Source organism: Chinchilla lanigera, unplaced genomic scaffold, assembly GCF_000276665.1.
Source record: "Chinchilla lanigera isolate Chin_1 unplaced genomic scaffold, ChiLan1.0 scaffold00025, whole genome shotgun sequence".
NCBI lineage: Eukaryota > Metazoa > Chordata > Mammalia > Rodentia > Chinchillidae > Chinchilla > Chinchilla lanigera.
Genome location: NW_004955426.1, coordinates 22,304,629 through 22,332,259, shown reverse-complemented (window position 1 = coordinate 22,332,259; position 27,631 = coordinate 22,304,629). Strand labels below are relative to the sequence as shown.

Genomic DNA, 27,631 nt, shown 5'->3' with positions numbered 1-27,631 from the left:
AATGAATATAGCTTTAAAAAAAAAGTCTTACAAAATTAGTAAGATGACCAGCCAAGAGATAAATGAGCAAAAGACATAAACAGAGTTTACAGGGCAAAAGACATATATAGAGTTTACAAGTAAAAAGGGATTTTAACAAATGAACAGATATTCGAAAGCATAAAATGTAAGTGAAAACCGGTGAGTTACAAATATTTGCCTATCAGATTGGCAAGAATAAAATTAGCATATTCTCTTAGCAAGGAAAAGGGGAAAGAGGCAATGAGACATTAAGTTACTTAAAAAGAGACTTTAGAGGAAAATTTGGTCTAAAATACTAAACAAATCTAAAATACAAATATCCCTTGACAGCAATTCTATTTTTAGAATGTTTGCACATGTAGACAAATATGTAAGTACAAAGACATTAATTTCAGTATTGTTTATGAGAGCTGAAGACTGAAGCAATGTAACTGTCCTTCAAGAGTGTATTGTTTTAGAAAAGTATAATAAATCCATACAATGAAATATATAAAGAAGTCTAAAGAATAAGCTAGATACATGGATGGATGAGGCCTAATCAGATGTGTGTTAAGTAAAAACCAAATAAACAAAAGCAAAAACCAACTTGCAAAGCATATTCTATACTCATGTTTTTAAACAACGAATGTGGCTAGACACCTATCTGTGCATTTATACACAGACTCTCTCTGGGAGGATGTACAAGAAAATGTAGCTGTTGGTATCTCTAAGCAGTACAATGAAGGACTGGGGGTTAAATGAAAGTCTACCCTTTGTCTGCCCTTTGATATTGCTAGGCTATTTTTCCTCTGTATGAATATATTACTTAAAACTCAGGTATGAAAATGACATAGTAAACTGATCCTTTATCAAAGTAATTAGCAGATGTCAGAACAATAACCTGGAAATTCTAAGGCCAAGTTCCTGTTCTGGGTTGCAGCAATGGCTTGCTAAACAGCAGATTCTAAAATTTATCTTCTTAGTATTTCATTTTCTTCAATGTTAAGTTAGGTCTTAGACACCTTCCTTTATACTATGTATTGCTAATACCAATTAATTATTGTTTCAATATTTTTGGAGATATCCAATGATTTTTGTTGGTAAGCATACGCACATATTTGGAGCAGTTAGCCATCAAAGTGATGCTTACCATGGTTACCATACTTTAAGCTCTATATCTGCTTTCTCTTCTTTCCTCAGCTTCTCCTTCACATATTTCTAAACAGGATTTTGGGAAGTATATAACATTCCTTATAGTTATAGAAGACAACTACTCCATTAAAAACAGAAGCATCAATACAGACATACTCTATAAGCTTATCTTTTTTTTTTTTTTTGAGGCAGGGTCTCGCTATGCAGTTCAGGCTGGCCTTGAGCTCACTTTGTAGCCCAGGCTGGTCTTGAACTCACAATGATCGTCCTGCCTCAGCCTCCCGAGTGCTGGGATTACATGCATGCGCCAGCATGCCCGGCTTATAAGCTTATCTGACTGCCAATGATGTGTTGATATATATTAGTTTATACACACACAAATTCTATACAAATGAAGAGTAAAAACATACCATTGAGCTGGCCAGCCTTAATATGACCCTCTTAGCTGTTGTAATATTATCCAACTCATTGTTCAGAGTTGTTCCATCTGTCCTTTCTGGTTATTAATACACATTGTGAACAACTACCACTGACATCATATAGTAAAGTCTGTTCCGCTACAATGCACATAGCGGAGGACGCAGTGCTCTCTCCAGATCCCTTCAAATCCCTTCAGCATTTTTGTATAGTGTGCAGTCACTCACAGCAGTGTCACCTATGTTTGAAGTTCCCGAGAGCTGGCAGTGACTGGGAATGTCTTTCTCAACCCCATATCCAGCCATCAGCAAAGACCAACAGATAAGAAGCACAGATACTCTAGCTGCCATTCCCCTGACCAGAACAACACTGACTATGGTCTACAGTGTTATGCTTCAGGACTGAGCCAAAGCGACCCTCCATGGGACTTGACTTGATATTATACCCTTGCTTGCTTCATTGCTTTTCTCCAATCTCCTATTGTTTTTCTCTTAATATGTCCCAGTAAATCATCTTTACATAAATAATTTATAACCTTATGGTCTATTTCTAAGAAATTCAAGCTAAAATGATGTGCTTTTCTTTTACATGAAGCAGTTTCTAATGGCCAGCAGATAGGGAACTGATACAAATATGACATGTAAACTGAGTTGATACATGGGATTTTTCTGAACTCATTAATGCTTTAAAAAGTAACTAGGGTATAGTTTTCTTAAGTTTTTCAAAGAGGAAAATTCATCAATACATAAAAATATCAAAGAAAAAAATTAAATAAGCCTCAAATAATGGAAAAATATATGTGCACAAGTTTATTCACTATAGCATTGTTAGTGACTGTAAAATACTGGAAACAAACTCAATACACATATAAAAAAAATGCACGGTTAAATAAACTATGTTATATCCATATAATGGAGAACAAGAATTATGAAGAGATGTAGAACTGATAAAGTCTACAGCATACTGCTAACTGAAGAAAGAAAAAGCAAAGCCCCAAAGACTACTTAATATAAAACCATACTTTAGATATATACATTTATAAAAATAGGCTATACTTCAATAAAGATGGTGAATAAAAAGAAGTTAAACTCTAAGCTGATAAATTCAAATTTTAAAGATGTCATAACAAAATTGTAGTTGATATGGTTATAAAAATTTCTCTTAAAATTAATTTAAAGTTAAATTTCATACTAAAACATTAATGGAGAAATACTTAGACAATGAATTACTTTTGTGGATAGTCAAAGACTAGCAACAATTTTCTGATAAAGTTGCATTTACTTTATACATGTGTTCATATGTTGTATTTATATTTCATCACAGATTTTCAAATTGAATTTAGACCAAAATTTTAAAAGAGTATTTGTATGACATTATCCTTTATCTTGGAAAGAAGTGGTTTTAAGAGAATATTCATGTATCTGCTTATTTGTGCAGAAGAAATAAAGGGAAGATAAACCAAAGAAGAAATATAAAAACTAACAAGTGAATCTAAGGGCATTTCAAATTAATTACAAAACCACAATGGCTGAGGTAGAGGAAAAAAAGATCTAATCTAAATAACTTTGAAAAATAGTATTTTGACTGGATATTACAAGCCTAAAGACAAAATACTGCAATACAGCTGGTAAAATGTTTCTTATAAAGGTACGGGTTAGCAACTCTGAAACTACTGTCTATGTACACCAGAAGTGAACAAATGGGAAAGAACTGAGTTTCTCACTAGCAGAAAAAAGCACTTAAATCTACAAATAAGGGAGAAGCTAAATGAACTTTGTGGCCTAGGGCTGAAATCAGAGACATCAGGTTAAAGTCATGGTTTTACAAATACACAGACTGATACATACAGAAATAGAGACATATGTATATGAACAGGCTGTATATGCACATACATTTCCTAGCTTTGCCAGCAGAGAGGACCTAGAAGCAATGGTCCTCTAGTAGCACTGAGCACATCTAACACCCATCTGTTGGTTTTTAAACACCATTCTCCAACAAACAGAATCAGAGGGGCGGGAATATAGCTCAGTGGCACCAGTGCCTGTCTGGCAAGCACAAGATCCTAAATTCGATTCCCAGAACCAAAAAAAAGAAAAAAAACAAAGATTAACCTGGAACATCGTGTGGTGTCAGAAAGAGGAAAGTGTTGTGGGGTGGGCACTGCTGAAAGAAGACGGAAGCCATTCTGAAGGACCTTCTATTGGCCAAAGCTGGAACAATCCGAGCAACAACTAAATAATGATAGGATTGGATTTTTAACCCACAGAACAAAGTAAAAATTTTACAATTCTTACTAATTTTTTTAAAACTTGAAATATAAATGTGGGAGAAGGGACAACTCTTTCTTTAGGTAGAATTCCACTTAACAAATACAGCAGAGAAAAATCACCATTAGGCAAATAGTATCACAGTAATAATTGTTATAGGTAAATGTACCCATGGACAAAAGGAGACAGCAAAAGATTAAGAAAAAACATGATTTGCATAGTCTAAAAAATCACCTCCCAAAAACTTATCAGGAATAAGACATTTTGATATTATGAAGCTCTTGATATGACACACTGAGAAGGATTCAACATGATTCTGTGTTATTTTTGTCAGATATACTCAGCTTCATTCCAACCATGAGAAAATACCAGAACACCCAAACTGAGAGAAAATAACTAACTAGTATTCATTAAAATGAGTCAAGGTCATGAAAGACAAGAAAGGTCGAGAAACTACTATGACTGGAGGAAACTAGCGAGACATAACTAAATGCAACATGGCTCCTGGGACAAAAAAAAGAATGTGAGTGGAAAACCTGGTGAAGACCAAGTAAGGTGTGCAGCTCAGTTAATAGTGCTGGACCAACGTTCACCTCATGTTCTTCATAATCAATTGTACTATGGGTTATGTAAGGTTAACATAAGGAGAAGTGGGGTGAAGAATATTTGTAAACTCTGTAGTTTTTTTAAAAAATTAAAAACTTGCTGGCCTAAAACTAGTTCTAATAAAGTTAAAATTTTAAAAAATTGAAAATTCCTTTAGCATAAATGTGGCTCTTTTAGTAACTTCAGAATCACTACACATTCACCCATGTTAAGCTATCTAATGGAATCTGAGAGGCTGGATCTACTAGGCAGTACTATTCACATATAGTTCTAACAGTGCAGTCCTTCGTAACAGATCTATAAGCTGCACCCATTCATTTGCTTTTAATCCCTGCCAATCAAGATAATGAAGCGATTTTTCTTTTTTTTTTTTTTTTTTTATGTCCTAGGTATAATGGGCTTCACATAATGGTTTACATTAGGCTGCCACTGTGATTAAACTGGTATAGTTTTAAAAGTTACCATTTTAGAGTCATAAGATATAAACAAATACCCAGGTTTCTAGACTATGAGTTCTTGGCCTATTTTCATGTTTAAAAATAAATAAGAAACATGGAGTTAAACTCCAATATCATTGTTATGTTCTTCTGAATTCATTAAATATAGCAATTTTCTGCTTCATTTGTTTTTATTTATTTTTCAGTGTTGAGGATAGAACACAGGGTCTTGTGCATACTAAGCACATGCTCTACCACTGAGCTATACCCCCAACTCTCAATCTATTTTAAAAAGCTATTCTCTTACTTGGAATATGCTGGAGAAACCCAATATGGGTTGTCTTCCGCTGCTTTGGCATGACGCAAAATGGCTTCCCGGGGATTACTGTCGTCCGTCTTGTCCAAAGCAATGTTCTTCACAATGTAGGATGACAGAGTGCCCCCGTGGGTTCCAACTCTCCCACCTCGACCTGTTGCAAAAGCATTTAAATAAACAAATCAGAAAAAGGATGAGCATGACGATATGGTTACACCTGTGTACACTGTACTTATCTGAACACAAATCTCAAGACTACCTTGAGTATCATCCTTCTAGTTTTTCTGATATTTAGAACCAAAGTAAGATCACCAGACCTCAACTTCTCCATGATACTTTAAAATAGGAAGTCTTCTTTTTCACATTTCTATGTCTTCATTGCTTAATTTACAGAATCATACCAATAAAGAATTGCAACTAGCTTGCCTTTAAAAAAATTCCTCCAGCATAAACATTTAAAATTCAAAATAAATTGAAATAACTAACAGTCATTAGATGGTATTTTAGTTTTAAACAAACATATCTTAAGGCTTGCCATGTTCTAAATACCTTTTATGTTGCTATAATTATGAGAGAAAATGAAACAGCTGAATACACTGATTCTCATTCTTTCACTGTATCGTAATTGCTTTAGCAGACGGGAAGCTCTTTAAGGGCAGGGATTTCTTCCCTGCTAGACCCATAACAGCTACTATGGTACTTAGTAATCAAAAAATATCTGACTTCTTAGAAAGATAAAATAAACATATGAAACCAAAAAATTGATAGCTGATTTCATGAATTAAGATAAAAAGAAAGTAAGAAAGTTAGGAAATAACTTCCAGAGAATTTGTGTGCCCAGTAACTATCTGAAAGTAGTGAATCCATTTTGGGAAATCTCAGAAGGCAGAGAATGCTATTTTCAATGAGCAGAATGGGTTAAGTACAAAGAAAAACAGAGAGAGACAGTGAGACAGACACAGAGACCGAGACAGAGGAGAAAGAGAGAGAGAGAGAGAGAGAGAGGAAGACAGAGAGAAAGAGAGAGAGAGAGAGAGAGGAAGACAGAGAGAGAGAGAGAGAGAGAGAGAGAGAGAGAGAGAGAGAGAGAGAGAGAGACTGATTTCCAATGGATGTTTGGGAATGGGAGGGAACCAACAGTCACATCAGAAAATCAGAATAGGAGAGAAGTGAAGTGTAAAGCTACAAAGGCAGGTTATAGAGATAGCCAACCCTACACAAATACATGAAGCTTACGGAAGTTTGAGAGCAGTGGCAACATGAAAGCTAGAGGATGAAAAGCTGTATACGATGAAGAGTGAGGCAAAGACAGCAAGTGACCTAAAGTAAAGAGCCTAGTTAGAAGCTCTGCAATAATCCAGGCAAGAATATTATTTATGGGTTTGATTAGGAGGGTGGCAAAAAAAAAGACTGAGAGAGACCTGTGAAATGTTTTCAATGCTGAAATGCTGAATAGATGCAGGTCCAGCTCTTAGGTTCAGATGAATGAACAAGTCAAAAGCTGCAGCCTGGAGAGCACAAGACAACTGGACACTATACCCATGGAAGCAGAAAGTGCAACTTTAGTGCAGGTGTGTGCTACACATACTGTAAACTCATGCTGCCTTGATGCTGCGAGACGTCTACTTTCTTAAAAATTCTAAAGACTTTATTCATCTTCTACCAGTACAGGAAGCTCCTTTTTTTTTAATCAATGCAGAACTAAATCATTGCTACTTTCTGCCCTCCATGAAACTGAACCCAGCTTGGATCCTGGTCAAAGTGTCTGATGTTATATGTTGTGCCAATATTGATGGCAGTGCTTTTAACACTGGCTTCCAAGAAGCCCCAGAGTTCCACTGAGGTCATCTCTAGGCCTCAAGTTAGAGACTGAGCAGAAAGGGCCCCAGATTCCACCCTACTTCAGCATATCGTCTCCAACTTCATCAGGGTTACATATTGTGATTCCGTATCAGATCTTTAAGGAAAATGTCCTGTTGCTAAAAAGAAAACATTTGAAAACCATTATCTAGTAAAAACTCTCTAAAGACAAATAAGCACCTAGGCCTACAAGATCATCCTATCTCTGTATCAGCCACCTCCACCCTGCCCTTCTGCAGGTTGCTAACTGGTCACAGTCACCTGGGCCTGCTACAGGAGGTTCGGGTTTGTGGGACTTGAGGGGGTCGAGTCTGTCCTTCTCCAGCTGTTTCCTCGTACTCCGTTGGCGGGGCTCACGGAACATAGGCAAGGCATGAGCTGCAAGAAGACACATTTGAAACATTTCATAATAACAACCCTTCATCCAAAAACATAGCAAAAGCATGACTAACTGAAAGATGAAATGGAAGTCATAATGACAGTCTTCATCTAATAATAAAAGACAGTCTTACTGTAACCAATTAACCAATTTAGTTTGATACCAGACTCATTGTTCACCTCTCCTGGCAACTAATGGCACTCAGGAAACACTGTCATGGAAACACTGGTAAGGCCGCCCACGTCCTAAACCATGGGTAGCAGTTAAAACTTCATTTCTATGGTTTTGAAAAGAAATACTTAATGGGACTGACTGATGCTTTTTCTTACAGGACCCAAATGTGAATATGCCAACATCTTGCCGGTCAGCCCCAAAGTTTCCTCAGATGCCTCCTAAACACTGGAGTCACTTCACACATTTCTGAAATGTAACCACCTCTCAGGAGGAGTTAACAACACTGAATAACTGGAAGGGAGGAGCACTTATCCCATGAAACTGGGATAAAGGTTGCCTTGAATGCAAGGATGTCTGATGCTCCTGGCAGGGGGACTAGACGGGGCTGTTAACACTCTCTTCGTATTGTGCACAAAATAGAGGATAAAAACAATAGTCATAATGCTGTTCAATTGCTGTTGAGATTTACTTAAAGTCAGAATTAAATTTCAAAATATCAAGTATAAGAATTTAAAAGGGAGACAGTGTAATGTTTTGGAGGAGAAGGAGAAAATTACTAGGCAGAGTATGAAATAACTATCTTTTTTCTTGCACAAAAAAGTACCAGAATAACTTGTTTCCTTAAATGAAGATTAAAAGCTTTTTTAAAAAAGAAACTTCCTCCAGGGGACCAGGAGAAGAACAGCAGAGATTTAAAAGGAATTTATAACATGAATGAAATGTCTCTGAACACCTCAGAAACTCCCAGTGTCCACTTCTACCCTCTATTCCTACTGTTGACAGGGGATAGACCACATCACTCACAGTAAAACATGCCTGCTCTGAGCTGGGGACATGAGAGCACAGCCACCCGTAGCCACCCGTCACTCTATCAGGCAACATGACAAACAGTATTTTTAGGAAGGGGAAAAATAGCTTTTCACTTCAAACGACTAAAGGAATTTAAGTAGGCCGCGTGTAATTACATGAGCTAGACTGGTTATGACACTGACTTTAACACTTCTACTCTTGCAAAAGGTGTCATTGGATCTCTTGACTGATGAGTCTTAAGTTCCAGGGGACTTGGTCTATATGAGACCCACCAGCAGAGAGAAACCCAGCAGTACAGCGCCCCCTGGGCTTTAGACTGAGACATTAATAAAAGTCCATAGGACCGAGCACTAACAATCACTGCCTCCTCCAAGATTTCTTTCCTAGCTGTCTCCACTTACAGGGTTGAGATTACATCTCTGGGAACAAAGATCTGCCAGATTAATGGGATTGTATGACTGGCCTGAGAGAAGCCACACTGCCTGCCTTGGTAACATTTCCGCTCATACACCAGGTAGTTAATTTTATATACAAATGCTTCCAGATGGGTCTAGCACATGGTCATAGATTTCAGAAGGAACTAGAGGAGACCTTTCATCTAGACTGCTCACTCTCCTGATAAATTTCAGCCATTCAACATCACACGGCCATTGTGTGGCAAAACTGGACAAACCTAGGCCTCTTCATTCAAAGACAAGCACTTTATTATTGTTTATTTTTAAGAATAGACTGCTATTCTTTGAAGGGCTGATACAGAGTAATGTGTTAGGCTCAGATAGGCTCTTTCCACTTGAATTAGAAGTTAAATGAGATAGTCCTGACCCTGTGATGAGTCATACAAGCTAAAGCAGTTAGCTATTACACAACTCTTGGTACAATGGGAGATTCTGCAACATATACCTGAACTCAAGGTTTTTCTGTCTCTAAAACCAAATACCACCACAGGAGAAAAGACAGACCTATTATTGAGAATCATGTTAACAACTTACGTGTGATAATGTAGTCCTGGGTCAGAGTCTCAGCTTGTTTCGCCTTCCGCTGGGTTTTAACCACACATAATTTTGCTCCCCTAAGGTTGTAAAAGCAAATTGTTTTCTATCGTTGGTCTTAGGAACAGAAAATCTATCTTGAAAACATCAGATACTTTTAGAAGTATACTCTGCACAGTGTCTTGTCAAATCCTAGACTTTCTGAGGGATGGTAACAGATGGAGTCTGGATGATAAGGGATTACTGAACTAACAGGCAAGTGTTAGCAATTATCGAACTAACAGAAAAGCAAGTCTTTCAGTCAGCAGTCACTACCAAGTGAAAAGACTGGATAGGAACAGGACATCCCAATACAGGTTTGCTTTTTTTAAAAAATCCTATCAAAATAACTTAGAAACTCAAGATGTTAAAGAAATAATAAAATTAACCAACATCTTCACCCTAAGGTCACAGGGTTCAAATTTAGTTTATGTCCCAGATGGAAGCAACCTGGGTGGCCTACACCACAAGTGGCATATGTCCATGTCTCAAATACAAGAGTACAAGTGTCTGGAATGGAGTCAGCTTGGTAGCATTGCCAAGGGGCCATAGCCCAAGAATTTGTGCAATTAATCAAAAGTGTGCTTAGAACATTTTACTACTTCTTAGCAATGCTAAGCTTTTTCTTTCAGAAGAGGCAAATATAAATAAGCAAATTTCTTTAAAATTCCAAGTAAAGACAGCATCCTAAATGGGTGCTTATCAAATGAAGCTAATCACTTTTCTCAAGTAAAACAGACTTATAATTACATTAGCATTTTCAACATCTTTATTAAAAACAAACAAAAATCCTACTTATTCTTAAATTCCATAAGATATAATCTTATTTTATTATAGGGCATGAGTTCCAGCCCTGGGCCAGAAAGTTCTGAAGGAAGACAGGGTTGTTTGCTTCTATTTAGAGCAAAATTACAGTCAATGAATATTTACTAATAGATGATGAATTTCTCTTCTTCAGAAAGGATGTGAGTTTTCAAAACAGCTTTATAGGGAACTCTACTGAATTTTAATTCCAGCTCAGCAAGGCTCACTCTAGGGAAAGAGCTAATCAGTTAACATACCTTAAGAGAGAGAAATAAACCATCCATTTTTGGGTGGTAACACATGCCGACATTTATGCCAAGGAAAATGTAAATAACTGAGGCAGTTCCTCATGAAGTTCTCAACACCTTGGAAATACATTAATTGGCATGCTTACATTTGAAATGTGGGTAGACACAGGGTTGAGGGGAAAGTATTTGTGTTCTCCCTTTCTGCTGGCGAAGAATAACCTTACTAAACATTCAAATTGGTAATTGAAAAAATGAAAAGTAACAGAATGGACAAGCTGTTTCCATTTCCTGTAAGTGGTTAGTTCCTTACTTTGTTAATCCTTCATATGCATCACTGCTAATGCCACTGTCCAGGGTGGTATGCAAAGTGAGCAGGACTTTTTCCCCTCTTGCACTCAACATTTCAGCTAAAGAACTGCAAATCCCCAGGAAACTTTCACTTTGAATTCAGTATGGATCAAGAGTGATATCTAAATCCTCTTTAAAGCACAATACTGGGACTCTGAGGCTTTACTCTGTGCCAGCTGCATTTTCTAAAAGGGTGGATCCCCATCAAAGGGGAAAATAAATAAAAGCAGGGGTGAAATAAAGCCCTCCCCCCAGTTGTTGTCATCCATCTAAAATGAGCAATGCTTATAAAATACCTCTGACTCTTGTTGGGGTCATAGTAGACTTTAGCCAACCCATTTGCAGTTCCAACCATGATCTGGTTCAGCTTTGGATGCCACAGGCAGCGGACAACGCTCTGAAAAGGAAAGGCATGGAATTCAAAAGAAGCCAAATAAAAACGGGGGTAAAAATCCTGCTGGTATTTTGATAGCTAGTTTACTAAATTAAACACCATCCTGATAGCAACTTGTAACTTTTAGGATATTTTCTTGAGGTTAAATTCCAGTCCTTCACTTCTTACCGGTAAGAAGCCATACAAGTGAAAAAAGATGGTCCCTTTCTGATATGATCCTTTTCCTGACAGCCTTGAACCCAAAAAGTTAGGCTCCCAGCCCCATTACCATGTGAAGCTGGCATCATGGAATGTTGAATCCACATAAGTCAGTTCTGCTTACCACCAAAGCAGATCTGGATCTCAGTGTTTCATGCTTTCACACACACACAATATGTCCCTCTAGGCTGCAGATTGAGGCCAGGTGGTTACTGTTTTTAGTTCACAAAGATCCAAGTCTCATGAATTTTTTCTTTTTAGAAAGAACACATATTGCTAGGGACTTAGTAATCTCACCCTATATGTGAGATAAAACAGCAGGGCAATAGCAGAAGTAAAACAGATACACAATATAAAAACAGTGTTAACCAGAATTTAAAACTATTTAAGAGAAGGTATACTAGAAGCTATGATCCTCTGGGTTCATTTCTAGTGAGGAAAATAAGTAGTGCTCGAAGGGCACAAAGAACCAGGAGTTCTGAGTGAGAACTACAACCTGTTTTCAATTTTTGTCTGTGGTAAGAGGGCAGAGGTGGGAGGAATAGCATGAATAGAATTAAAGGGAAAAAGATGAAGTTAATAATGGTAGGCAGAAACATCATATACCAGGTCTGCAGAATTCACTGTGATAGAGAAAGAACTGAGTGGAAACATTAATTCAAGTTTTATTGAATAACTTGTCACTTGCCAAACTATGTACAAGGATTAAGGGAGAAAAGGGTACGACAGATACTGCCATTTCGCAGTTCTAATGGTAAAATTAAAATCAAGAAATTTCTATTTCCTAAATCTACCTTGAGCTCATTTTCTTTGGTTCTTTACCTCTAACCATCCCACTTTTTTTATAAGATGGAATACATGGGAATCTCTGAGTTCACTTTTGATAGAAATTCTGGCTCACCTGGTGGCAAAAAATACACATACAGTTAAATGGCTGCAAATTCTTTTCTGAGATTCCAGAAGACTCTCAGGGGGAAGCTGAAAACAGGCTGCAAGACTTCTCATCCACATCTAGAAGACTGGTTCTTAAGCTATGCATCCTTGAAGAGGACTCAGTTGTTCTTGGAAAGAATCAAACCAGAGTTTGTGCTTTCTCCAACAGCACATTTTCAGTGATTTCAGGGTTTCCCTTAAATCCACAGTGCCTGCTGCCCAATTGTCTACTAGCAAGTGCTAAAACATAAATCATATGATAGTAACTACTAACAGAAAAACTTGAAAACAATAAATTATACTTAATGTGACAATTTGGTTTTCCTTTTGTTCTTGTTGTTTTGTTGTTGATGCTCTGGATATATGTTCATGGAATCTACTGTACTTTATAATGCATGCATGTATAAGTCAAATTTTCTCCTAACAAAATTGCTCCTACTTGATAAGATGAACTTAAGTAAATCAGTAATAGCTCAGTCTGCAAAGCAGCAGCCTGACTTCCAGGTGCTCCACCACTGAGCCTAATTTGAGAACCAGGCCTAGACAACTGGACATTTCCTAATGGCCACAGCCAGGTACATGGAACTATGAGGACAGTCACAAACACAACTTCCTAACATCGTATTTGCATAACCCTATCTAGAATAAACTCATTTGAACCAAGATTCATCTAGGTCTTTGCTTAAATATCACCACTACTCAGACTACCCTGTTTAAAACTGTGCCCTACTGCTCCCCTTCTTTTTTTCTTTATAACATGCATCACCATTTAACATAATTTATAATTTGTTTATTCTGCTTGTTGTCTGCTTCCCCCACTAGAAAATATGTTATATGGCCACAGATGTATGTTCTACAGTATTCCAAGTGCCTACACTAGTGTCTGATAAACGTGTGCTAAGGGAATGACTTAAAAGCTACAGTTCACCAATGTCTAAATGAACTGCTTTGCTAGGTAGACTTGGAGATAATTTTCAGGTTAAAATCATTACTCTTCATGAGGAATAATTTGATTTGCCCACATCATTATTATATTCAGGTGTCCTACAAATTCTGCCAAGGTAGTTCCTTCCTAATGTGGTCCAATAGAAGGGACATACATGACCAAGAGAGCAAGAAAAGACAATGACAGGGGCTTTCAAATGCCTTCAGAAACCTTAGTCATGTACAAATGGCGCTAGGACAATCCTAAGGACATAGTACTAGTGTCATTTCTCTTCCTTAGTTCTCCAGAGGCCTGCCTAAGCAGTCTAAGATTACTGGTTCTCAAATATGTTTTCAAGTGAGCAGGGTGCAGAATTGGAAAAGATCCACAATGTAGGCCTGATAAATTCCAAGACACCCAGCCAAATAGCCAGTTTCCAGGGGCAGCAGGTTACTGTTACTCTCTCTCTCTCTCTATGCTGAGGGTGTAAATGTTAGAGAGAGACAACTGCTCAGGCCAAGAGACCAATGTCCAGTTGCTTTCCAGGGAGACCAAGGGAACTGCACCCTTCTCTGTTCCTATTCATATCCTTTATGCTTCAAAGCACTCACTCACATACACACACACACACACACACACACACACACACACACACACGCTGGTCAGCTTAAGCTCTTATGGAGAAACACATTTACCCTCTTTTCAGGCTGAAGGAGGGAAAAGCAAGTAAGACTCCTTATACTAAACAGATCTCTGGAATGACTGAGTCACCAAAGTGGCCAATGAGGGACCTGTGAGCAGGCTAACTCATGCAAAGGATACTTGAGGCTCAATTACCCTAAGACTGGTTATTAATCAAATACTACAGGGATTCCTAAACACAGAATGAAAAAACAGAATTCAAAGTCAAAGGTGGGTGGGCCTTTTGTTTATTAATATTTACTGTGTGTGTTTGGCTAACCTTTGTAAACTCTGCAGCTAATGCAGCTCCACACTTTGTCCTGTCAAGGAAAAGCATATTATAGCAGAGAGTTGGCCATCTGCCAAACCAAACAATCCCTGAAACGGCGGCAAGGCTGGGGAACAAGCAGAGCTGCCACGCTGCTAACTTGTCAAACATACATACTGGGCTTTGCTTAAAAACAATGGACACGTGCCTGCTAGAAGCCTAAGGAACCATCAGAAGACAGATGAGCTATAAATACTTAAAAAGCCTGCAATCATTCAACCACCACCCCAAACTCCTTCATCCTCTTCCTGAAGAGGTGCTTCTTTGGCAATACATTTAGAACTACAGATTTACTGAACAGTTTAGCAAATGAAGGGTAAGGAGAACACTGAATCACAAGATTGGAGAAGAGCATCAAGACCTGTGATCTATAAGATCAGAGAGAAAGCTCTCACATTGTACCATGAGATTCCAAAGGCAGAAAGCCACTGCAGTACAAATAACTACATGCTAAAATTAGTCTGCATATTTTAATATACTGATTTGTTTAATTAAATTGATAGTGTCTTACTTTACCCTAATCTACTTCATCTTACAAAACATGTGGGTCCACTAATAGCTTCTGTTAGCTGCCAAAGCTGAACTCCATTTCAACATAAAATTAGTTTTATTTTTTAAACCAAAGTGCACTCTTATGTTAGCCTTAGAATTGGCAGTGCAGAGTAACTACAAACTGCCCCAAAAGTACTTAGCTCCAGTAGCAGCCTCTAAGTGACCATAACCAAGTTTGGAGATCACAGGCAAGATGATCAGAGGAAGTTACAAGACCTTACCATACTACACTCAATCCAGATATATTTCTTCCCTGCAGAAACCTAATGAAAAAAGGTGTGTGTGTGTGTGTGTGTGTGTGTGTGTCTGTGTGTGTGTGTGTGTCTGTGTGTGTGTAGAAAGGAGTATGTACATCCAGCATATTAAGATCCCAAAACAGGAATTTAAAACTTACTCCTTAGCAAAAATGAAATGGTTACAAAATTCCCAAATAATTTATTTCTGTGGTTTGTTTGGTTTACTTGAAGCGACATCATGGAAGCAGATGAGAGGAAGAAGAGGACCAAAGAGAGAAATGGACTTATATTTTAGTTCATAGTGGTAAGGATACTATTAGAGACCTTCAACTTTATATTATTTAATATAATTGAGTTCTCACAACAATACTACAAAATTAGCAATCTCATTCCATTTCACAGATGAAGAAACAGGTTGTAGAAGGATAAGTTGCACATAAAGAAGCTAGGATTGATGGGCAGGTTTCCCCAGTTCCTTTGTCCATGTCCTATACTACTTAACCATACAAAGCCCTAATTTGAAAGATAAGAAGGAAGGGAGATGGGGGTTTTTTTGTTATTGTTGTTTTTTAATCATTTCTAAACCCATGCTAGAAGTAGAAATCTTAGCAAGTTTATATAGAAAAGTAGACGGGGGATGGAAATGTGGCTCAGTGGTTGCACACTTTGCCTAATATTAAAGAGCCCCTGGGTTCAAGCACTATTTAAAACAAACACAGCACTCTGTGAGGCTAAGGCATCTTTGCCACTCAGAGCCTGTGTCAAAATAAAAAAAAATCTGGGAATGTGGCTCAGAATGAAAGCCCTGGGTGGGTGGGGGGAATCACTAAAACCATGAAAGAAAAAGCCCCCTAGTTCCCAGCTCAAACACTGGGGATGGAGAAAGACAAAAGGGAGGAAAAGGAAAGAGGAAGTAAAGGGATCGAGATGAGATACCTATATGCACCAATTTCCCACAATGAATGTACTTAGTATATATTGCAAACATACACTAATAAAAAGGGAAAAATGTTACTATAACACAAATCAATGCCTGTGAGATATCTGTAATGTGCATATTCAAACATCATCCTTATTCTACTTTACATGCTCTAAGAAGCCCAACATCACTCATAATTTTATGCCTTAAACATGGTTACGTTGAAACACTATTTCCTGATGCTTCCCAGCTGCTGACCCACACTGTAAACCAAACTCCATCTGGCTTTTTCATGTTTGGTTTCTGTCACATAGTACAGGGATGGGTAAGCTAACTCAGTGAGTCCATGGGAGAACAAGCATTTTCAGGCTCTTCACATAAAAAGCCTGACACCTGTCTGTGAAGGAGACTATCACACAACTTTGGAGACTTGGACAGAAGGAGCCTTAGAATTATGGGCATTCTCAGGGCTATCCAGTACATCTGAATGTGCATGTGTGTACCTCCTCAAGGCTAAGAATGAAAATCAAGATATAACCTTGAAACAAAAAGAAGCAAGATTTAAAAGGGGAGGAACTAGCAAAAGACCTTTGTTCAAATTTTCAGATTTCTACAAGTCCAAGATTCACTTCACAGACAAAAAAAACTTTTCTACACTAAAATATTGGACCAAAGATATAGAAGAGTAAGGTAGGAATTGTTTCAACTTTCTGTGTGGGTTCCCTCCACTCTCTCCCAAAGCCTGGCTTTTTCCAGACTTGGGAAAGCTTAGCTAAATGCATGGCTGCAGAAGCTTAGTCTCATTCTTTTATTTTCAAAAAGCAAACCTGGTAAGTAAGTGTTAGTCTCCAGTAAGTAAGTCTCCTCCTCACCCATCTGATGTCCATGGAGATATCCCTGAATGGAAGAGAGTCAAGGCAGACATTTCCTTGACACTTCTCTCTAACATGACCAAACATGGGTCCCTTTTTCTCTTTACACTTCTCCAACTCTAAGGAAATCATACCATGAGCCAGACTTATGGCAACTATAATTTTTGTTGGAAATCTTTTTTTTTCCCCTCTGTCCCAAATAGTTATCTTTCTGATAAGCCAGACAAAAACCGAATAGTGATTTAAAAAAATGCCATACACTTTTATAGATGTAGAGTTTGGTGTAGAAAAACCAAGCAAGGAATTGTTGCTGTGTAACTGCCATAAATACTTGACACATGCATGGATTTAGCTTTTCAAACAGGCAACTAAAAACTTAATTCCCACTAAACCCATGAAAAATTCATTTATTAAAATCAATTTACTTATGTAAAGTCTGCACTCTAAAATTAAGGTAACTATAAAAGCAACAAAAACCTGGAACCTGGTAGTCGACCTTGGCACTAAATGAACCACATCTGCATCTGATAATAAACTTGCCTAAAGAATTTCATCATGAGAAAAAGTTCTCAGAGGAAATGGAAGGTCTCTTGGGTAAGAAAATTAAACACAATTTTCTTCATCTAATTCAAAACACTAAATGGTAGTTTGCTCCAGCCCTGTTACTTGAGAAGAATTTATGAAGGCCAAGAAAGCACAAATAATGACTGGAGAAATTCTGGTGATTACTCCTATTAACAATAGTCTGGGAGCAGGAAACAAACAGAGGATGAAGCTGGACTCCATGGGGAGAGTAGCACAGGTGGGCGGTGGTCCTGCAGGGCTCATACCCAAGAGGCCACGCACAGGGGATCACTTAGAAGCAGCGACACTTTCCACTGGTGAGCACAGAATGGTTCACAGGGTGCCAAGACAAAGACTGACCCCCTAAAGCCTGAATGGGGCCTGGGGCATAGGAGCCTTAAACTATTCACTTACAGGGAAGAGCAGCCACTTTGTATATATCACATATTGCCATTTATTATGGGGACTAAAAGCTGTGAAAAAAAGCTTGGGAAGTACTAACTACAGCCATCTCTCCCAAGCTAATCTACTCAGACCCAGGCGCCTTTCTTCATTTATCAACATTTAAGAGATGGGCATGAAGATAATAATCCCAATACTTTGTTTATATGAGCCAAGTACAAATGTATAAAACATATTAAATCCCTAGCTGCTAGATCAGAATTATATTTGTAATCAGATCTTGGAAACCATCAAGTATCTAAAACTAAAATACACAGGAAAACCTGAACATTCCTAGAGAGATAATCTATACAGGATATTTAAAACATTATTTATCTTAATATAGTACAGGTAAAAATGTTTTAAATATCATATTTCTCTATTTGGCCTTTTGGAGATCCCATAATCCCCCCCTCCTACCAGACTATTATCTATCACTCCAGAAAGGGAAAAACAATAAGCTGGGATATATGTTAATTATAGATCTCTTTCTTCCCCACACAGTATATACTGTAACTGTAAAAGTCTGACCAAAGTTCTAATAGAAACAGCTGGAAAACTTATTACCAAAGATTATTAATCAGATTCAGGTTAGGAGAGGAAAAACTGTCAGAGAATCCTACGAGACACAAAATTCTTTACTTGGCCCATCTTGAACGCAATACATATATAGTGGTGGGGTGAGACAGCAGACCATTAGTCATTATCGTACTATATGTTTACACTTTATGTAAGCAATAGTGTGTCATTCACAACATTTTTAAACATCTACAACACTGGGCCCCCCTTCTCCCCATGCCCACCCCAACACACATTTTATACAAGAGTTAAGTATGTTTGTCCCATAGGGTTATAGCATCTAGTGGTTAATTTTTCAATCAGCTTTGTCATTCACAGTCAACATGTCTCTACAAGGAAATGTAGATACATTTAAATGCCTACTAAAGTATAAACTGTTGTGAAAAAAGTTTCTGTGCAATGTTAAGAGAAACAAGCGACTAAGTGGTTCTAAAGGGCTGGAGCAGAAGTAGAAAATATTGATTTACAAGTACTGATAAGAGTAGGTAGTGGGTGCCTTTTAATATAGCTTGTTACCTGGACCAAATGACACTAGAAATTTAGCTGATTATTAAGGTGTACGAGTCTTCCTTTAGAACTTTAATTTTGCTTGCAAAGCCTGGGCAGTATGTGATTAGCTTTTCACCTCACATTGTAACTCCTAAAATGAAATCATTATCAAACATGAATATGGGAAAAGAAACCCCTACCGATTTAGAATCTGGATTCCTATTACAAACATTTCAAAGAGAATACTGAATACAGAACATAAATAACTGTAGCTGAATTCAGTCTACTGGTTAAAAGAAAAATTTATAAAGTTGTTCTTTTAAGAAAGACTAGAAATGAGAAATAAATGAAGTGATAAACATCAGTTATTTGTCTCCTAATTAAACCTCAGAAAGTACTAACGAGTACTTTTTATTTCAAAGCACATTATGTTTTACAAAATAGATCATATTCATTAATAGTATAATGACCAAAAAACTGTATTTATTAGAGCTTAAATTATTAATATTTTAAGCATCTGTAACAACTCTGTTCCCTCCACTTAACTCAAAATTCAGCCATTTTTAGTAAGTGTAAAGGATCACCAACCTCAATTTTTTTTTTTTTTTTCCCTTTGGTATCAGGACTCAAACTCATGACCTTGGATTTGCTAGGCAGGCACTGCACCACTGAGCTATATCCCCAACCCTAGCAACCTCAAATATTAAAGCAGACAAAATAAAAGGTGTACCTCTTTCATCAAGTCAAAAAGTAATTATATTTATGCTGACAAAATTCCAAATTTTTTTTTAAAACTATTAACATAAAAAGGCCCGAAACAAGAAAAAGTGAGAGGTAAGACCATTACTGCAAATTCCACTAAGATACTAGGATGAAATACAATAGAAGGCAAAGCAAAATTAACATATGCCTACTGTGTGCCATGTGTTGGGTTAAGCATTAGAAATATGATACCCTTACCATACACATGGCACCTTCAGCCCTGAGCAGATCTTTACTTCAACTTGGTCCCTGGAGAATTTAGAATGTCTTAGAAGATAGTATCAAAGATAACATAAGTGCTGAGAAAATAGGATGTTCAAGGAAATGCTTTTAAAAAAGAAAAAAGGATTAAGTTTGGTTCACTTAGACAAAAGAAGACTGAATAGCAGTAACTCTATAATCTTCAAGGAAACAGAGGATGTTGACCAGCTGTTCTCCAGGTCTATGAGGACAAGGGTAAAGGATGTGGGTTTTGAACATGAGAATGTGAGGCTGAAGTAGAGGGGAAAAAATCTTTAGGGAGATTGTAAAAATCTTCTGCTAAAAACACGTCTAATTTTTATATAAGAAAGTTAAGACATAATTCTCAGGTAGGCAATGAGATGGACTCTGGGAAATAATACTGAGAAACTGAGCAAAGTACGCTCGACATCAGAGACAGCTAATTAAGCAAAAGCCACCAAACAGCTCTGCCTATGACACAGTTATGACAAGAGAACATACCATCGGAGTAAGAGAGGTGATTCACACTAGGATCAATGACATTATTATATTTCCTGCCATGTCAATGTTCCCCAGTTAAGCAGCTGACTTAGAAGCTTCCTCCTACACAGGAACATCTGTCATTTGTAGTTCTGCTTTGTATTTTCCATTAACACTGTAATTTTTTAAATATAAAAAAGCTTCTGGTTTGTGCTAGATATGACAAAACCTTTGAATCTGAAGACTGAACCTCTTGCTTTGAACGTGGTTATAAAAGCTAGACAGGAGGCACAGTGTACCTAATTAAGGACTCTAAAAAGTGAAATTACTAAGTGAAATATGGAAGAAATTATCATGGAAGCATTTCTCTAATTCTAGTCCTCCACTCCCAAAACAAAATGATAGTATTATTCTATATTGAACAATATATCAAAATTTTAAATAAAGACAGGATCAGTGTGAGTTTTCTGTTTGCCTCAGGCCCCAATACAGCTTGCTAGATAGCACTGTTACTAATCCCTTTTTTATTTAAAATTTAAGCATTTTATTCAGCATTGATTTCTGCATTAATTTTTATAATTTGCATTAAAATTATTTATATTCACCACTGAGGTTTTTTGGTACCCCCTTGCTTCACCCTGATCTTGGCCCTGGCATAACTTATACCTCACTCTATTATACAAAAATTAGCTTAGAATGGGCCATAGACCTAAGTGTAAAACTGAAAACTACAGTAACTTTAAGGAGAATAATCTGTGTGGGATTAGTCAAATAGTTCCAGGACATGACAAAAAATGTACAATCTATAAAAGAAGAAAGCTATACATGTAACTTCATTAAAATTAAAAACTTGCTCTGTAAAAGATACTATTAATAAAAACAAGCAACAGATTGGAAGAAAATATTTGCAAATCATATACCAACAAAGAACCTGGTATCAATATAAGAACTCTCCAATTTCTGCAGTAAGAAAACAAACACAGTCTAATTTTGAAAATAACAGTCACCTTGTATAAAGGATATAAGGATCAAAACTACACAAAGCTATTCAACATCATTAGCCATTAAGGAATTTCAAATTATAATGATGATGAGATATTAGTCTATATTTATTAGAACATGTAAAATAACTTGAGTCATTTGCAGGAAAATGGATGTGCCTTGAGACCATAAAATCAAGTAAAATAAATCTGACACACAAATGTAAACACTGCATGGTTTCTCTTATGTGAGAAATCCAAAATACAAAAAAGACCAAAATAAAAGATAATAGGAACTGAGCTGGTAATCTGAACAACTAATTTGAAGACAACAATATGCAATATAACAACCATTGTTGAATTGTTACCATCTTGATTAGTGAAACTCTGTATTGCTTCTAATGTTTTTTAAATTATTTTTTATTCTCTTTAATTGTTTGATCAATCTTGCATTCTTACATATGCTAATGTGAGCAACTTCGTTGAAGATAACAATATGCAATCTAACATCCACTGTTAATTTCCTATCATCTTGTTTCGAAATTCTATATTGTTTTTGTGTTGTTTTGTTTTTATCTTTGTGGTTATTTTGTTTTCTCTTTAAAATTAAAAATAAGATAATGGGAAATAAGGAGATAGATTCTGCTCAAATTGGAAGAGAATCAAGAGATGGAATAAAGAGGGAGAGAGTAGAAGAAAGGGCATTAAAAAAGAATTAAGATGTAATTAAGATGAATAAAGAGGGAGAGAGTAGAAGAAAGGGCATTAAAAAAGAATTAAGAATTATCTACATGTAACTACTCCCCACAAGGAATGCAATCATTATATGAAGCAAACATGTATTAATAAAAACTGAAAAAAACTAGGAAAAAATGAAAACTTATGTCCACATGAAAACTTTTATGTAGAAATTTAATTGATAATTCCCCCAAACTGGAAACAACAAAATATTCTTTAATAAGTAAACAAATTATAGTTCAACAAGAAACAATCATCTGCATTAATCCCAACAGCATTCTGCTGAAAAAAGCCAATCTCAAAAGGTTACATACTGTGTAAGTCTATTTTATGATGTTCTAGAAAAGACAACATAATTGTGAAAGAGAAAGATCAGTGAATGGCAAAGGTTAAAAGAGGGAAGACAGGAGATGAGGGGAGTATAACTACAGATAGCAAAACAGTTTTTGCAGGGTTCGGGTTTTTGGAACTGTTCCATATCTTCATTGGGTTGATGGTTACAACAATTACATTACTCTATATATGTGTTTAAAATTAAAGAATTGTACACTCTAAAAGTAAGGTCAATGAGAATGAGCAATAAGCTAGTTCCTGTTACTTCTCCTACCTAAGACATTTTTAAGACTCCATAAGGCAAATGCTAACAGTTAAACTCCAACAAATCCAACAGTTCCCTTTCTCTCTACCCTCATGTACCTACAAACGACCATTCCACTGTATTCTTTACATCTCAAGTAATACTATTTGGAGCTTCCACAATAATATGATCCTTCTACATGTGGTAAGAACCAAGGTAATATCCAGTCTCACTGTTATCAGATCCTTCTTGGACACTGTTGGGCTAACTTGGGTAACTCAAAATGAGTTCCAGTTATATTTAAATTATGTGTGAATGCTGTTTTTTTTTGTTTGTTTGTTTTGTTTTGGTTTTTTTTTTTTTTTTTTTTTTTTTTTCAGGAAATCTTTAGAAAGGGTTGAGTGTCTTCACGGAGACCATTATGAAGGCAGCAAAAATGCAACGTTGTTTTTCACTATATCTTACTGACATCTTTTTTTCCTTAGTGCTTAAAAAAACTGTAGAGAAATTAATGCTGAAAGAGCAGTGTGCCTTTGACAGTGAATATTGTCCTAATACCCATGCTAGAACACAGCATTCAACCAGAAAAAGACAGTGCTAGAGAAAGAAACATACTGCTATAATGGCTGATTTACACTAACATTCCATCATCTTCTACTTACTCCCAGGTTCTCTAGCAAATATTCACACATCTGGAAAGACCTGAACAACCAAGCTCTCATACCTTACTTTCTGTTCTCAGTGAGCTCCCCACTGGGGAGTAGACTGTTCTACCACATGGCTGTGGGAAGTACATATTTTATGAAATACAAATATAGCTAGGATCCCTCTAAGACCTGCATGGTTTAATACCAAAAAAGGGAATTACAGTAAAGGTTCATTAAGCTGATAGCATTTTATTCAAAATAATACATAATTCAAAGCAACTGTTATTCTCTAGCTCAGCAGCTGCCTGATTGCTTTATAATAAAAATCAGATATTAGAAATCTAGTTAATTCAAAGCCCATTTTCCACTTCCTTGTGTTTCACATTAAGGTTTCGCTATATTTTATAAGGCAGATACACGCCAAACTGTCTTAGAAATTTATTTTCATTCAGCATTCACATCACTGATAGCTCACACTCTTTATTTATGTGCACTATTCCTTGTATGATGTTGACTGGACAGAGACATCACCCTATACCTGCATTTCTAGAAAACTTGTAAACAGGTGCAATTCTGCTTGAGCTGGGACTTTCTGTCAGTAAGATAGATGACCCACCAGAATCACGGCAGACTTCTCAACACCAACCATCAAGGCAAGAAGAGCTGGGAGTGAAGTATTTCAGGTACTGAACGAAAACAACATTCCAGCCCAGATTGATGTACACTGCAAAATGATCCCTAAATTTAATGCAGAAATAAAATATTTTCATCATAAAGAACTGAAGAAATTCATAAGCTCCAAACCAATCCTATAAAGAGTACTAAAAGATATTCTAGAAAGAGATAAAACAGACCACAACTTCAAGAACAACAACAGAAAGGAACCACCAAACAGAGCAACCAATTAAACAGAGGGGAAAAGGGAGGATCCAACAGCAGGAAAATAGCATGACAAAGGTAAGCCAGTACATATCAGTTATAACCATCAATGTAAACAGTCTCAAAGCACCCACCAAAAGAAGCAGACCAGTACAGTGGTTCAGGAAACAAAATCAAACTATGTGCTGTATACAAGAAACACATTTAACTCAAACGGAAATTCATAGATTGAAAATTAAAGGATGGAAAACAATACTACATGGGACAGGTACCCAGAAAAAAACAGGGGTAGCTATTCAGTTTGCAGACAGTGGGAACTTTAAACCAAGAACAATTAAAAGAGATAAAGAGGGTCACTACATACTTGTGAGGGGAAAGCTTCAAGAAGAAGAGTTAACAATCGTAAACATCTATAGACCAAATATACGAGCAGTCACCTATATAAGATAAATTTAAACAGACCTGAAAAATGAAATAAGAAGCAACACAATCATAATAGGGGACTTTAACACACCACTGTCACAAAGAAAAAGGTGAACCAGACAAAAAATTGGGAAAGAAACAACAGAACTTAACCGAATCTGTGAACATATGGACTTAGTAGACCTTTACAGAGTATTCCACCCCAAAGCATCAGAATACATAGTCTTCTCAGCTGCACATGGGACATTCTCTAAAATAGACCATATACTAGTACATAGAACATGTTTAAGTAAATGAAAAGGAATTGAAATTATCCCATGTACACTATCAGACCATAGTGCAATGAAATTGGAAATTAATGACAAAAGAAAACACAAAAACTCCATAAACACTTGGAAATTAAATAACATCCTCCTGAACAACCAATGGGTCACAGATGAAATCAAAGTAGAGATTAAACACTATTTACAATCAAACGATTGTGTACATATAACCTATAGGAACCTGTGGGATGCAATGAAAGTAGTCCTCAGAGGGAAATTTATAGTGGTGAACTCCTACCTCAGGAAAACAGAATGAGCACAAATAAACAATCTTATGCTGCACCTCAAGTTCCTAGAAAAAGAACAGCAAGTCAAACCCAGAGCCCCAAGAAGGCAGGAAATTATAAAGCTCAGAGCAGAAATTAATGCAATGAAGACTAAAAAAAACAAAAAACAAAAAACAAAGAATTAATGAATCAAAGAGTTGTTTCTTTCAAAGAGTAAAGAAAAGAGATAAACCCCTACCCAACCTTATCAAAAAACAGGAAACAGAAAACTGAAATACACACAATAAGGAATGAAAGGAATGAAATCACTAAAGATCCTGAAGAAATTCAGAAGATCATCAATACCTACTGAAAATCTTTACTCTCATAGGGTGGAAAATACAGAGGAAATGGACAGATTTCTAGATACACATGAATTACCAAAGCTGAATGAAGAAGACATAAAAATCTTGAGTAACTTAATTAAAAACTTGCCAATGAAGAAAAGCCCGGTCTTGATGGATTCACAGCTGAATTTAACAAGCAACTTAGGGAAGATTTAACACCAATTCTTCTCAAATTCTTTAATGAAACTGAAAGGGAAGGAATTCTCCCCAACTCATTCCTGGAGGCAAATATTATCCTGATACCAAGACCAGAGAAAGATCCGATCAAAAAAGAGAACTATAGGCCAATCTCCATAATGAATACAGATGCAAAAATTCTCAATAAAATATTAGTAAACAGAATACAACAAATCATGAAGAAGATTATACACCATCATCAAATGAGATTCATACCAGGAATTCAGGGATGGTTCACTATATTCAAATCAATTAATGTAATACAGCATGTCAGTAGACCCAAAGACAAAAAACATAAGATTATCTCCATTGATGGAGAAAAAGCCTTTGATAAAGTCCAACACTCATTCATGATGAAAACCTTACAGAAAATAGGAATAGATGGCCTCTACCTCAGGCTGATCAAATCCATCTATGATAAACCAATGGTTAGCATCATACTAAGTGGTCAAAAATTGAAAACTTTCACCTTAAAATCAGGAACAAGACAAGGATGTCCACTATCACCACTCCTATTCAATGTAGTCCGGGAAATATTGGCTGGAGCAATCAGACAAGAGAGAGAAATACAAAGAATAAGGATAGGAAAGGAAGAAGTGAAATTACCATTTTCACAGATGACATGATACTGTACACAGAAGACCCCAAAAACTCCACCAAAAGGCTCATGGATTTAATACCCAAATTCAGTAGCATAGCTCGATACAAAGTTAACACTCAAAAATCAGTAGCATTCCTGTACACAAGCAACAAACAGACTGAGACAGAAATTAGGGAAATCATACTTCTCACAATAGCATATAAAAAGATGAAATACTTAGGAATCAATCCAATAAAAGAAGTAAAAGATCCATACAATGAAAATTATAGTACTCTGAAAAGAGAGACCAAAGAGGGTATCAGAAAATGGAAAGATATTCCTTGCTCATGGATAGGAAGAACCAACATTGTGAAAATGGCCATACTCCCAAAATTGTTGTACAGACTCAATGCAATCCCAATTAAAATATCTTCAGTATACCTCACTGATCTAGAGAAAAGATTCCTAAAATTCATCTGGAACCAGAAGAGGCCTACAATAACAAAAGCAATCTTGGGAAATAAAGGAAAGGCAGGAGGCATCACAATTCCTGACTTCAAATTATATTACAAAGCTACTGTGATAAAATCAGCATAGTACTGGCACAACAACAGACCTGAAGATCAATGGAACAGATTAGAACATACAGATACAACTACAAACTCACTCAGTCACCTATCTTAGACAAAGGGGCCAAACATGTTCAATCAAAGAAAGATAGCCTCTTTAATAAATGGTGCTGGAAAAACTGGCTTTCCACATGCTGAAGACTAAAACTAGACCCATGCCTTTCACCATGCACTAAATTAAAGTCAAAATGGATCAAAGATCTAAATATTAAAGCCGAAACACTAAATTTACTGGAAGAGAAAGTAGGTAAAAATCTTGAAAATATTGGGGCAGGCAGAGAGTTCATGAACAAAAACCAAACTGCACGGGAAATATTTCAAAGAATCAGCAACTGGGATCTCATCTCATTGAAAAGTTTTTGCACATCTAAAGAAATCACCAATAAAGTAAAAAGAAAATCCACGAATTGGGAAAAAACTTAGCCAACTGCACTCAGACAAAAGACTTCTATCTAGGACATATAAAGAATTTTAAAAAAATTATGCCCCCTGAATTGAAAGACTCAGTTCAAAAATGGGCATCTGAGATGAATTCACACTTCTCTAATGAAGACATACTAATGGCGAATAAATACATGAAAAACTGTTCAACATCATTAGTCATTTGAGAAATGCAAATTAAAACAACACTGAGATTCCATCTC

At 36.5% G+C, this 27,631-nt stretch overlaps 1 protein-coding gene across 2 annotated transcripts in view; it reads right to left on the bottom strand.

Annotated features, from left to right (window-relative positions):
• Positions 1-27,631, bottom strand: part of Wdr70 (WD repeat domain 70) — a 281,725-nt gene that overhangs the window by 12,337 nt on the left and 241,757 nt on the right. For both annotated transcript variants that reach the window (XM_013514960.1, XM_013514961.1), the window contains 4 exons: positions 11,143-11,243; positions 9,408-9,487; positions 7,317-7,433; positions 5,187-5,349 (listed from right to left, as the gene is read on the bottom strand). In XM_013514960.1, coding sequence (XP_013370414.1) covers positions 5,187-5,349; positions 7,317-7,433; positions 9,408-9,487; positions 11,143-11,243 — 461 coding nt within the window. The remainder of the gene's footprint in view (positions 1-5,186; positions 5,350-7,316; positions 7,434-9,407; positions 9,488-11,142; positions 11,244-27,631) is intronic.